The sequence below is a fragment of the Urocampus carinirostris genome, chromosome 7, assembly GCF_059441175.1.
Source record: "Urocampus carinirostris isolate Australia breed hairy pipefish chromosome 7, RoL_Ucar_1.0, whole genome shotgun sequence".
Taxonomy (NCBI): domain Eukaryota; kingdom Metazoa; phylum Chordata; class Actinopteri; order Syngnathiformes; family Syngnathidae; genus Urocampus; species Urocampus carinirostris.
The window spans coordinates 18,063,147-18,077,434 of record NC_142355.1 but is presented as its reverse complement, the minus strand read 5'-3'; the positions used below and the strand labels follow the sequence as shown (position 1 = coordinate 18,077,434).

At 38.4% G+C, this 14,288-nt stretch overlaps 1 protein-coding gene across 2 annotated transcripts in view; it reads left to right on the top strand.

Annotated features, from left to right (window-relative positions):
- Window positions 1–14,288, top strand: part of pik3c2g (phosphatidylinositol-4-phosphate 3-kinase catalytic subunit type 2 gamma) — a 34,198-nt gene that overhangs the window by 13,266 nt on the left and 6,644 nt on the right. For both annotated transcript variants that reach the window (XM_088339948.1, XM_088339947.1), the window contains 17 exons: window positions 240–428; window positions 500–593; window positions 671–765; window positions 2,496–2,676; window positions 2,752–2,859; window positions 2,931–3,023; window positions 3,165–3,294; window positions 4,891–5,027; window positions 5,114–5,283; window positions 7,109–7,265; window positions 8,184–8,293; window positions 11,892–12,060; window positions 12,134–12,252; window positions 12,321–12,417; window positions 13,520–13,583; window positions 13,671–13,750; window positions 13,838–13,963. In XM_088339948.1, coding sequence (XP_088196074.1) covers window positions 240–428; window positions 500–593; window positions 671–765; window positions 2,496–2,676; window positions 2,752–2,859; window positions 2,931–3,023; window positions 3,165–3,294; window positions 4,891–5,027; window positions 5,114–5,283; window positions 7,109–7,265; window positions 8,184–8,293; window positions 11,892–12,060; window positions 12,134–12,252; window positions 12,321–12,417; window positions 13,520–13,583; window positions 13,671–13,750; window positions 13,838–13,963 — 2,119 coding nt within the window. The remainder of the gene's footprint in view (window positions 1–239; window positions 429–499; window positions 594–670; window positions 766–2,495; window positions 2,677–2,751; window positions 2,860–2,930; window positions 3,024–3,164; window positions 3,295–4,890; window positions 5,028–5,113; window positions 5,284–7,108; window positions 7,266–8,183; window positions 8,294–11,891; window positions 12,061–12,133; window positions 12,253–12,320; window positions 12,418–13,519; window positions 13,584–13,670; window positions 13,751–13,837; window positions 13,964–14,288) is intronic.

Genomic DNA, 14,288 nt, shown 5'->3' with positions numbered 1-14,288 from the left:
AACAAATGATAGAGAATGTAGAGAAAGAATGTATCGTATGCCACAAAATCACTTACAGTAACGCGCATGTATAAATACCATATGCATTTATCATCTTATTCACTTTATTCTGCAGTATATAAGGCGCACCAGGTTATTTCAAATCTCTGGCCTATTTTTTTTAGGTGAGCCTTAGGTCCAGAAAATGCACTCATTAAAATGTATCTCAACTATTTCAAGTAGTTTGATTTTGTCTGCAGTCTTACAGAAAATGAGAAGAGCTTCCTGTGGAGTAAACGTTACAACTGTGACAAAGCAAGCACTTTTCTCCACTTGGTGTTGAGTGGCGCTCCCCAGTGGCAGGCAGAGAACCTCACAGAGATCTATACAGTTGTGGACCACTGGGTAATTCATCTTCCTGAGGAAGCTCTCTTCTTGCTAACTGATAAGTAAGCGGCATCACCAATCCCTGTTATGCTTCTAAGTTACACCCCCAAATTTTATTTCCTTTTTTTTTCAGTTTTCCAGACCAGACTGTGCGTGAAGCTGCTGTGCAGTATTTCATGCAAATTCCAGATGACGAGCTGGAGCTGTTTTTACCACAATTGGTCCAGGTGAGCACTGTGATAGTAACATTTCATTCTTCTCAAATTTTTACTATTTCGTTCATCATCTTATTGTATTTGTCTAGGCTTTGAAGAGCGAGTGGAAGCTGGATAGCGCTCTGGTCATGTTGTTGCTGAAAAGATCAGTAAACAACATACGGATTGCCCAACAACTCTTCTGGTGAGTAAACAAACACAATTTTGTTTGGAAGCTTTTATTGTACACGTACATCTGCAAAATCCAAGAATTAAGTGTGAAGAAAATCCAACTGCCCAGTGATAGACATCCACATCAACAGTACAATATCTTTTTTAAAATTTTATTTTCAATTCTGAACTTTAAAAAAAGAATTGACAATCTTAACACAATAATGGATCAATAATCAGTATATGTTATAAATATATTCTGCAGTAAGGCTTAAAGTGAAGTAAATGGAGAATGACCTAAAAATGAACAAAATGATGTTCTCAACCTTTTTTAATTATTAATTTTTCATTCTTACCTCTAAACTGAGTGGTGGATGACTGGATCCACAATGTATATTTGACCACCTGTAACTACATGCGTTTTCATACTACCAGTCGCATTTTGGAATCAATTTCCTTTCTTCAAAGTCAAGTCTGGCTGCCATCTCTCTGTTCAATGGGTTCAATAGTAGATATAAAACATATTGTAGAGATAGCAGCTGCCAAAATGTGTGTACCGTAAAATTCTAACTATAGAGCGCACCTGTTTAGAAGTTGCACACATTGAAACATGAGATAGTTACACGGCGGACTTTTGATAAAGAAATACGTGTCTGTACGATGTCACTAGTCACTGAAATACGTGATGCCAAATATCAAGTCAAGTCACATTTATTTGTATAGCCTTAAATCACAAAATGTCTCAAAGGACTGCACAGGTTTTACAATTCACCGTCTTCTGATCTTAAACCAACATGCGGCCAAGGAAAAACTCAAAACCTTAACGTATCATTGATTTCTTAAAAGCTTAAACTCTTATGACTCAGGATATGATGACCAAATCCATCAGAGAAACACCACAATCAGTCTGAAACAAGATACCTGAAAAATATAAAGTTGGCATAACTCACCATTAAGTCCAATGGTCGTCTTCAACTTCTTTGGATGTCCTTTAACATGGCTTAGTTTTATCAATCCATCGATCCATCGAATCCAACCAAGGAAAATATTTACTCCAAAACACACGATAATCCCGACAGAAAAATAGCTATGCGCCTAAAACATTTCTTCTTCTGTGCTTCTTGTATGCATTCATTCGTTTCGCCATATTATTTCAGTTTACAAATAAACATATTCGAAAAATTATCCCCAATATTCTAGTTAGCCCTCCCCTTTTTGATTGACATCTTTTCTATGATAAGGGTCTGTTCAAGCTAGTTTTATTCATGCACAAACCGTGATGTTACATTAAATTTGCGTCTAACTCTTACCCTTACTGCGTCCCTGGCGGCTGTTTGAAAAAAATGCTTTAATTAGACGCATCATTGCATAAGCCACAGGGTTGAAAGCTTGGGGAAAAAGTTGCGGCTTGTAGTCCGACTTTTACCGTACATTTTTTGGGACTCTGTAGTATTATTATTATTATGGCATTATATCGTTAAGGGAAGTGCTAACATTTTAAAATTAAAAATGTTATTTTTAAAATACTGTAGAGAATAAACACAAACTCAAATCCCCCTTGAAGTGACAAGTCCTAGCACCCCCTGATGAGAAATGCGGATTTATGGAATATCAATTAGGTTTTTAAACTTACTTTATTTAACGGTTTGTAAGAATGTCACACAAACAGTAATTTCCATGTACAATGAAGCCCAACAATTGTAATTCTACCAATTAATGAAAGCTAACTTCTTGTATATTGGTTTTTGGCACCCTCTCGGGCAGGCTGCTAGAGGATGCTTGCACCGAGGTGCACTACCGGAGCTGGTTCAGTAAAGTCCACGCGGCCCTGCGCTTCTGTTGTGGCCGAGCGCTCAGAGAAGAGCTGGATAGAGAGAGTCGCTTGATGTCACTCCTCACGCAGGTGGCGGAGAAGGTCCGCACGACGGAGAAGACACGACGGAAGGTCTTTTGAACTCGTCAGGATGCTAGGATACAGAAGCGAGTCAGCTGTTTTCCAAACACTTTAAATGTCTTGCAGACCGTTTTGAACAAAGAAAAAGGGAAGATTAAAAAGTTCTTCAGTGGTGGGGAAAGCTGCTGTCTACCTTTAGATGTTGCTGTTTGCGTCAAGGAGGTAGACCTGGATGTAAGTATCATAACAGTTCGAATTCATACATATCGTGCAGCAGTATTGACTATGTCAGCTTGTATTTTCAGGCCTGTAAGTTTTACAACTCAAATACGTCTCCTCTGGGTGTGTCCTTTATTTGTGCTGACCCGCTGGCAAAGAACATCACCGTTATCTGCAAGGTTGGTCATAAAGCAGCATTTTATTAATCCTCGTTGTGAGCCATCATGGAGAACCATAAGCTGACAACTTCTGGCAGTGGATTATATCAGTAGCATTTTGGATAGGGTTTTCAGTCACTCATTTTGGGGTGGTCACTTTAGACAGGAGACAGTCTGCGTCAGGACATGCTCGTACTGCAGATGGTGCGTATGATGGACAGAGTTTGGCTGCAAGAAGGGCTCGACTTGCGAATGGTCACTTACAGATGCCTCTCTACTGGCACCACCCAAGGTGACTTCATTTGTTAAATGTTCCCATTTTTCAAAAATATCCATAAAACAGCTGTCACTTAGGAAGCAATAGTAAATGATTGTGTTTGGTTTTTTTAAAACTCAATTCAGTTAACTTATCTAAAAAACAGGGTTGCACGGATAATTTTTGGGCAGATCACTTATGCCGATCTTTTCAAAAGTCAGACCTTTCAAAACCCAACTACAATAATCCCTCGACCAAATGACCAAATAATATTTTGGGGGATACGCCTTCTAAAGACCCAAAAGAGTCAAAATCTGCTAAGTAGAAACCTTTATTTACTGATTTATTAAATACTCTGTTATACATTAAAACCAAAGCACAAACCCTATTTGCAGGTGCAAGTATTTGTTTAACAAACAAAAGTGCTGTACTTTTTTTCAAATAACTTCTGTACTAAATTATAATTGTAAAAATAATCTATACAGTACAATATTGCGTGAAGGGGCAGAAATAATTTATGGACACCAATTTTTTTCTTCAGGTGATATTTTGTTGTCATTATGTGGACGTTGTCGAACACTGCTTTTACTTTTTGGTTGTTGAGAAGTCCAACTTTATTGGCGATGGAAAGTATCGTCCTCTGCCTTTTAGCCCTGCTGCATTTGGAGCCCATTTTTCACACGATTGCTGGATATTCAAAAAGATTTGTGCGTACGTAATTTAGCTTTATAAAGCTGTTCTACTTATATAAACCGCAACATTATTAACTCACAGGCAGATACAGGCATAAAAGGAGTGGGGTGACTATTTAGCTAGTCAAAATGCAGAAAATATTGCAAGATGATTATCCGCGAAGCAGCAAAACGGCGATACACTGTATTAAAAAAATATATACATCACTGACCATCCCTTTTCAATTTTGTTTTATTGTACAACATTAGACAAAATATGTGAAGCAAACAATTTTTCTAACTGCGCTTGAATCAAATCAGTCAAATAATGACCAAAGAAGAAAGAAATTAGTGTAAAATATCGATTCATTTTTATATGGAATCAGCCCCTCACAGATTTGCCAAGACGCAAAGATACCGGTGCCGCTAAATTGATTAAAGCATCCCTTCAAAAAAATGTATTGTGTTTTATAAATCACTGCAAATTCCAGCTAAAATTGTCGATAAACAAAGTGGGCTGTTGATGCCCATTTGCTGTTAAACCAAACCCAAAGATGACACATTCTGTTTTGGTCAAGGGCGTAGTTTTGGCATTGACAGAGGAGACACGTCCCCACCAATATTGAGCAATCATTGTTTACTCTCCACCAAAATTATGTGATTACTTAAAAAATGCGCTATAACCCCACTAATATTGAACATTTGTTGTTCCCATCAATGCCAAGACCATACATTTTTGGTTTCTGTGGTTTACTTATCTAAAGCTAAGCTATAATGGAAAACTTTTCACATTAAATTTAAAACAGTATTTGAACGCAAAGACAAACGATGTTGGACAAGTCACATGATTCATTGTTGTTAGTGTCCAAATATTGATTATGGGACAGCATACATCAGAAAAAGGAAAAACTACTGTAGCACTGTTTGTTACTGATCCTTGTTTCCATTTGCCGACTGGCAGGCCTCATTGAGGTGGTTCCCGAATCGGTGACTCTGGGTAAGATCCAGCAGGAGTGGGGTCTGGGTGGGACCCTTCGTCAGGACACTCTCGAGAAGTGGTTCCACATGTGGAACAAAACCAAAGAGGACTACGAGAAGGTCATTTGACATCTTGCATGCATCACTGACAGAATCCAGCTTCAGAGACTTATCGTGTTATAACTTCTGCTTTTGCTTGTTTTCAGGCCGTGATGAACTTCATTCACTCATGTGCAGGTTGGTGCGTGGCCACCTTCATCCTGGGCATCTGCGACCGCCACAACGATAACATCATGCTTAAATACAGCGGACACATGTTCCACATCGACTTTGGCAAAATCCTAGGCAACGCGCAGAAGATCGCAAATTTTAAGAGGCAAGTCAACTAGTTGAACAGCCACACAAGATCAGGTGCATCTAAAAAGCAAATATTTTACCAGAAATGTTTTGGTGCGCCTCATAAGAAAAATATTTTACCAATGACTACTTTACCTGGGCGCGCCTTACAATCCAGTGCACCCTATATTCTGTTGCTCCTTATATTGGAAACATATTTTACAAATGATTACGTAGGTGCGCCCCATAAACTAGCTTACCCTGTAGTTCAGTACACCTTTACTGTAAAAATATTTTATAATGATGATAATAATGATGGTAACACATTCTAGTTCAAAGCACCTTTTGGGACACCCAGTGTCGCTCTGGTTTAGAATAAAGAATAAAACAAGAATGAATGAAGCACGTAATAAATAGCAAATAATAATTTCACAAGTACTTTTTGTGTGTGTGCCTCATAAACCTCACGATCCGGTGCACCCTTTAGTCCAGCACGCCCTGTATTCCAGAAAATACAGCAAATAAAATGGTCAATCATTTTATTTTAGTTGTTTATCGTAAATGAAATAAAACATTAAAAAAACCATAATTTCACGACTACAATGCACACCGGGTTATAAGGCGCTGCAGTGGGAACGTCAACAAAACAGTCAGATAGTTCAGTCAAACTTATTAACCCATTAACATTCCGACGGCTCGCAAAGAAGCACGGTGTCTGTACGATGTCACCAATTACTCAAAGGCGTCATTCCACATATCATTAGGAAGGTTAAACGCTTGGGATTCAAGAAATGCCAACCATTTTTTTAGTTTCTATTTTCTTTTTCGCTGGCAACTGTGTGGACAGCAAAGTAAGAATTTCATTGTGCAGGGAAATGTGGTTCTTCGCATATGACAATAAACACTTGAATTGAATTTAATTGAATTTAAAAATAGACTCATCACAGAAACACCAAGATCAGTCGGAAACAAGATACTGGGAAAATATAAAGCCGGGGTAGCTCACCAAAGTCATCTTGCAGCCCTCACGTTCAAAAATAATACGCAACCATGGTCCTCTTACATCCGTGAGTGTAGTAAATCCAACCGTGTAAAATACACACTCCAAAACACGCAATAATGGGAACAAATAAATAAAAAAAGATGCATGCAAGAAAACATCTGCATCGATGGACGCTGCTTGTTGCTAGCTGTCTGTTTAGCCCCCTAATTCTTGTTTACAAATACAGACTATTAAAAAATGTTTCCTCCATGTTGTAGAGCAACCTAATGTGTGATTCACATCTTTTTTGGCCAATTGCAGGCTTTATTTTGCCCCCCTTTAGTCTATGCGAGCCTGTAAATGCTAAAAGGACCTGCCTCCTTTACCTCTGAATAACATTGGTTAGGAAATGAAACGCCGGTATATGAATCCCAGCATATACCACGGACTACTTCGCCTACGGTGGAAAATCTTGTTGGCGGCTGCCTGCCTTAGTTGCGAGACCTTGCAACTCAATATTGATCCATATATAAGGTGCACTGTATTATAAGGCGCATGGTCAGCTTTTTTTTAGGAATTACTACAGTACTTTATATGGCTGTGCCACATAATCTGGTGAACCCTATACTCCAGTGCTATTTATAATACGCAAAAAATGGTAAATAAAATTGGCAATGCATGAGAACATTTAAATGCTACTACAGACAATAAACATGTATTAATTATTTAATTCATTTTAGTTGTTAAAGTTCTACAAAATGTTTTTTTTTACACTTTAGTTTCAATTTAATTGCATGCACTTTATAGTTCGGTGCACATTATGAAAAATGTTTATCTTTGTTTGTTTGTTTTTACATGTATTTGTATATTTTCAACAATATAGGGACCGGTCGCCATTCATTTTCACTTCGGAGATGCAGCACTTTATTACGGGTGGCGGGCAGAAGCCTCAGCGCTTGCATCGTTTTGTGGAACTCTGCTGTGAAGCTTACAATATTATAAGACGGAGATCCAGCCTCATACTCAGCCTTCTGGAACTTGTAAGGCCTAACATTTTTTAAACTGATCCTTATATTCTTGCACAGTACTTGTAACTCTTCTTTATTAATCTGTGAGTGGTTATACTGCCCATTTTGTATAAAGACTGTTTTTTATTCAGAATTTGGGTTAATTTTCCCAGCTGTTTGGGCTGTTTTACTAAAATGTGTTGTTTTGTTTAAATCAAGATGAAAAAAGGTCAATTTGCGTAAAGCAAATTTTAAAACGGGTTTTGAATTTTTTTTTTTAGTACAAAAATGGAGCTGTCATTGCACACTAAGACACTAGGACAAAACCAACACAATTCAGGGTAAAGAGTGGGCTTTTTCAGTATTTCGGTTATCCTTACCCAGCTTTTTGGGTTGGATTCCAAAAACAAAAACAAAATGTCGGTTGTTTTAAACAAGAGCAGGAATGCAGTCGATTTTTATAAAATACAATTCAAACTCAATTTTTTTACTCGAAAATAGCAGCAAAAATATCGGCCTCAATTTTTCTTATTTCTGAAAAACATGGGTAAAATATAACCCATTTGAGTAAAGAGTGGGCTTTTCCATTATTTGGGTAATTTTCTCCAAACTACTTAGGTTGGTTTAAAAAAAAAAAGGTTGTTGTTTTTGAAACATTGAAAAATGAGTCGACTTGAACAAAACTAAAATAAAACTGGGTTTTATTATTTCATGCTTTAGCAAAATAATCCGCTAGTTTTGTTTTAACCCTCTGAGATCGGGTTGGTTGATTAAAACACCCTCCCATTATGCCTTTTTTGTTCAACAACCTTCCCAACACATTATCATATTGTCTTGAAAGAGCCCTGAGAATTCAACCTGCAAGAAACAAATGTTGTGCTCCATGTTTGACCCATTTTTGAGTTATTTTAGAGTATACATTTATTGTGTGTACGTTTGTATGGTTGTCAGATGACGAACGCGGAAATGCCTGAACTGAAAGATGTTCATGACCTGCAGTACGTCCAGAGAAACCTCCGACCCCACGACACAGACCTGGAAGCAACGTCCTACTTTACAAAGTAACTCAACACGCACACACCTGCTTCAAAATAAGTAAAACGCCCAAAGAGGTACATTTTGAGACATTCTGAATAATTGAATATGTTTGAGGACGAGGCGGTTTGTTTCTTTCCCTGGCATCATATGCTTTCTATATTCTGAAAGCCGTTTTATGGCATTTCGCCCAGTTACCATGGATTCAATTTATTTGGATTAAATGTAATTTAATGTGACACTTCATCCATTATTTACTGCTTATCTCATTGATTTGCATGAGTTGGCTGGAATTTATCCTAGAAGACAGTTGGCAAGAGGCAATTAAGACCTTAATCCAGGAGCACATAGAGTGCAAACAGATAAATCTCTATAACAATAATTCATGCTAACATTAACGGGGCTTGTACGAAATCAGAAACTGTTTTGGTCATGGTCATGGTCATCCCCTTGATCGTGTAATAATTGTAGCCTCTGTCAGCTCCTTAATGATGCGCATGCTAGTACGTGCATTTCTTAGATGCACTCGAATGAACTCTTGATTTTTCATCTTTCATGGGTTTGGCATTTGGACTATTCCTCAAAGAAGGCTTCTTCATACTTTCACCATTTTCATGCTACAAAAAAACTCCTGCAGGAACAAGTATGATGCCACTCTACAGCATTTCGCCCATTCCTCCTACTTAATGCCCTGAACAGCTTTGCTGAAAGTAGGATTAAAGGAGACGATCGCAGTGGAAAATAATGCATCAGGGCTCTTTGAACTCAGTCGGGCAGTGTTAACACATACTCAAGGGATAAAATATATTTTATTTTCAATTTTTTGGGCACCTCAAACGATGCACCACACCTTTAAATCAATATGATTTATTTAACAAAGTTTTATTTACACCTAATAAACACTGTCCCTTTAACACATTAAATAAAACAATCACCATTCAACTCTGCAAAAAAATGCTTAAACGCAAACCAGCATTGATTATTTTTGTTCTGGGTACTCCGGTTTCTTCACACATTGCAAAAACATGCATGTCAGGTTAATTGGCCGATTTTATAATCAATACGGTAATTCTCAAGGTGCCTCAAGTACTTTCTTTCTTCGCGTCCCCTCGCCCACACTGTTTTCGGGAATTACCGATATAAAGTTTAAATTCAGTCTGTTTCATATTTTTAAAGCTGTACTGTGAGTCAAAAGGATTCGACACCTTGCTGATTTTGTAGTCTCTCCCACTAATGAAGACGTTCCATTCTATTATTTTAATTATAGATGCAATCCAACATTGAGCAACAAAACGCCCAAAATAAATCTAGAAAATAGCTTTGAATAATAACCATCCATCCATTATCCTCACCGCTTATCCTCAGTAGGGTCACAGAAGTGCTGGAGCCCATCCCAGCTGTCTTCAGGCAAGGGGCAGGGGACACAGAGACGGACAACTCACTTCCTCATTTACACCTAGGGACAATTTGGACTGGCCAATTAACCCAATATGCTTGTTTTTCTAATGTGGAAGGAAACCGAAGTGCCCCGAGGAAACCCATGCAAGCATGGGGAGAACATGCAAACTCCACACAGGAATGCTGGTAGCTGGATTTAAACCCATGACCTCAGAACTGTGCCGCACACACGCGAGCCACCTTGCTGCCCCCTTGACCTAATATATTTAAATTATTTTTATATCTTTGAGGGAAATAAGTATTTGATCGCTTTGGCAAAAGAAGTTACTTAATAGTTGGTGACAAAGGCTTTATTTGCAAGCACAGCACTCAATCATGCACACATGTCAGGTTGGTGGGCTGTCGGTTTCCAACTCAGACCGGCAGTTCCCTCTATAGATTTTCAATTGGATTAATGTGCTTCTTGTTAAACCATTCCTTGGTTGGCTTTGCTTCATGCTTTGGGCCATTGTCTTGTTGGAAGACCCAAACAAAGTGTTGCTTATAGTCTTCCTGGTGACTCTCGTCCTAGCTGCCTTGAGGTCATTCGCCAATTGAGTGGTTGCAGGACTATTTCCCACAGTTCTCATGATCATTGCAATCCGAGGAGAAATCTTTGGAGCACTAGACTGAGGTTGAGGTCTACTTCTTAGATTTTCTCACAATTGCACCAACTGATTTTACTTTAATTGCTCGTATCTCGCTAATGTTTTTGGAGCCCATTCCAGATTTGTGCAGGTCAACACTCCTGTCTCTGAGGTCCTTAGAGAGCTTTGGTCTTAAACATGTTGAAGAGTTTGGCATCTGTCTGATTTTCCGATTCTGTGAATAGGTGCCTTTCATACATGTGATTTGTAAATACAGGTGTCTTGAATTCAGTTAAAGAGCTTATTGGGAGTGTCTAACTCAGGGATAGCCAACATGTCCTGTAGGTTTTGGAGGTTTCTCTGCTCAGTCACAGGTGATGCCAATTTTCAGCTTGTTAGCAAGCTTTGTGAGAGCTAGATAATAATCCAGGTGATTTGAATCACCTGTATTGGAGCAGAGAAACTCCAAACACATGCAGGACATGCAGCTCTCAAGGACTGGGTTGGCCAGCCCTGGTCTAATGGGTCTCTTGAAGCCAGGATTCCGAAAACATTGCAGAAGAAGAAATACGTATTACCCTCCATAAAATGAGAATGAATCAAAATACATTATTTCATGTTATTTTCTTTATTTTGTTTTATAATATTTAGTCTCTCCGTGTAAGAATTCATTTATAATTAAAAATATATAACCATCATCTCTAAATTAGTGGGCAAACCAACAAAATCAGCTAGTGTTCAAATATTGTCCTTCTTACTCTCACTGCACTGTATTGGTACCCGTTAAATGGCAACTCGGGTTGTCAAGAGAAAATATTCTGTATATGTTGCTTCTTTCAAACTCAAAGTTGCCGATCATGCTTAAATTCACAAAAATTGAGCAGCCAGACGAAAATTAACTACCTGAGACGAATGGTTGTGAATAGAGCAAACAGAAAGACACCAACAAAGCACGGCAAGGGAAACAACTCTTTGGTGTATTTGATGATGAACCGGACTTTGAAGGACATTAGATAACTATTGTTACTTTAATTTTGGTATTGTGTTCCGAAGTTACGCTGTCAATAATAATTTTCATCATGTTCGCATGTATTCAATGTTTTTTCACTTACAATGCTTAGTTTGAGCCAAAAAAAGTTGGAGCATAATTTTATACAGATTTCTACTAAAAAATTAGATTCAGATTCAGATTCAGATCTACTTTATTGTCATTCTAGTACACGTGTATACAGAACGAAATGTCGATGCATCTGACCCCCACAGTTTCCTTGAATGTACAGATATCAATAAAGTTGTATTGTATTTTGGCTACGTATAGTATTTTACCATAGTGCCGATAGTGCAAGAAGAGTATCTAACCAGATGGTCAAAATGGGCAGTCAGGTTAACAAGTCAGGTACACAGTAACATTAACACTGTAACAATAACGCCGTAATTACAATAGTGCAGAGAGCAATGTGCAAGGAGTGGATATATAGTAAGCAGTATTTACGTTTAGATGAGGAAAAAAAATGCCACAAAAAATTCAATTATTTTGTAAAGTTATAATCCAGGATTTTCCTGGAACTGTCTGATTGTTCTTTCATCCTCACTGGTTTAGGAAGATCAAGGAGAGCATGGGCTCAATGGCAGTGAAGTTAAATTTCCTGACACACAGCATGGCCCAAGGAAAGAAGCCGGCAACGTACGTGCGGGACGGCGTTCCTTCTCCCAGTACGAACATCCAAGACGCCGTCATCCAAGACTTTGCCGTCAAAGACAAAGTGACGGTAAGCTTAAAATCAATGACATGTGCCTGCCTCCCTCTAGCTTTTTATTTTACTGTCTCTGCTGGATCATCAGATCTACGACCTGAGAGTGACCATAGACGACGGCTTCTGGTATAACGAAATGACTTTCGAGGATTTTGAGCTGATCCACAAGCAGCTGCAGAAACATTTCATCGAATCTGCCATGCCCCAGTGAGCCCAAAGGCAAATATTGGACGTACTTGTGCTGTACCATAACAGGTTTTTGACTTTTTTCCAAGGTTCCCATCCTGGTATATGATGTCATTCAGCCCTAACAGAAAGATGTCTCTGCTGAACAAATATCTCAAACAGCTTTTTGAGGGACCGTGCAAGGGAGTATGTTTTATGTCTAATTTCTTTGAAGCTTTATTTTGTATACACTACAGTGTTCCAAAATGGTTGACCCTCTTCTAAATGCCCATATCTCGTAAATTACTTGATGGATCGTCATGAAATGAAATACACTTCATATTAAAGGTCACACGTTTTATTGGTTACATTTACAGTGGCTTGCAAAACGATTTGGCCCCCTTGAAGTTTGTGACCTTTTGCCACATTTCAGACTTCAAACATCAAGATATAAAACTGTTATTTCTTGTGAGCATCAACAATAAGTGGGACATAATCATGAAGTGGAACACACTTTATTGGATATTTTAAACTTTTTTAACAAATAAAAAACGAAAAAGTGGGTTTGCAGCCCCATTGAGTTAATAGTTTGTAGCACCATCTTTTGCTGCAATTACAGCTGCAATTCCCTTGGGGTATGTCTCTATCAGTTTTGCACATCGAGAAACTGATATTTTTGCCTATTCCTCCTTGCAAAACAGCTCTAGCTCAGTGAGGTTGGATGGAAAGCGTTTGTGAACAGCAGTTTTCAGTTCTTTCCACAGATTCTCAATTGGATTGAGGTCTGGACGTTGACTTGGCCATTCTAACACCTTGGTATGTTTTTGGTAAACCATTCCATTGTAACTGTTCTGGACTGTTGTCTTGTTTGAAGACAAATCTCCGTCCTATTCTCAGGTCTCAGGTGGCACAAGGTTTAAGGGGGGCAAGTAGTTTCGCAAGCCACTGTACAAAGAAAAGTACAGATATTTGTTGGTTGAATCGGTATTCAAGCTGGTGCCAACCCATTTGCATAAGCAGTCCTTTTCTTCTACATTTTGATGCCCAGCTTTTATTTACCTTCTTTAGAAAAAATTGTGAAGACGGCACTCTAAATTGTCTTCAGTAACTAAGTCTGAACGAACACTAACACACAGAATGCCTTTTCTTTTGAAGTGACCAGCATTTCTTAACATGAAATGGTAGAAACCTTAAGAAAAAACCTGAAATGTTTCTACAGAAGATGTGAAAATTTATGGTCAGAAGTGTGAAAGGACACCAGTAGCTTCTGTTGCAGGTTGTTCATATACATATGCTCATGTAATTTCAGAACGAATTTGTGTGCAGCCTGTTTTTGGACGGGCCCAAAATGGTTAAAGAGCGCGTGGTAAAAGGTACAAATTCATTTTATAGCCACAATAAGTGTCTTGTAATAAGCGCTGGGTGTTATGAAAGTGCCAACTCGTGATTTTTTATAACAGGAGACGGCCCTCAAATCCAGCTGCACATTTCTTACAAGGAGTGTAAACTCTCGGTTCTGGTAAAACACCTCAAGAACATTGTGAGCTTGCCACACGGGAGGAAAAACTACATGTTATCTGTTTCTCGCGAATTATGTAAAAAACGTGTTTTTTTTTTAATTGAACAGAAAATGGCAAATGGCTCCAACCCTGATGCCTACGTGGTCACGTCTCTTCGGCCGGACCCGAAAGGGAAGTCCAGGCGAAAGACGCAAGTGGTGCGGAATAACGACAATCCAACCTTCAATGAACTGGTACAAAAAGTTGATCTTGTTTTGAAAATCAAACTAGACAGATTTCAAATATTCATCAAACTGTACATTACATATACATCAGTATCTGAAACTCAGGCGAAAAAGTTACCTGACACCAGGGCAGACAACTCTGAAAAGTTGCCTGCCCAGCCATATAGTTGCCTGCCCCATTTTTTACAACTCGAAACACAATAACACTACTAATCGCAAAAAAAAAAACATTGTTGCAAAGTATTAAGGATTGATCATCAGAATATATAACAGAAGAACACCTTAAAAATAAGTTTATTATAAATCTACTTATAACATTCATTGCATGTATATG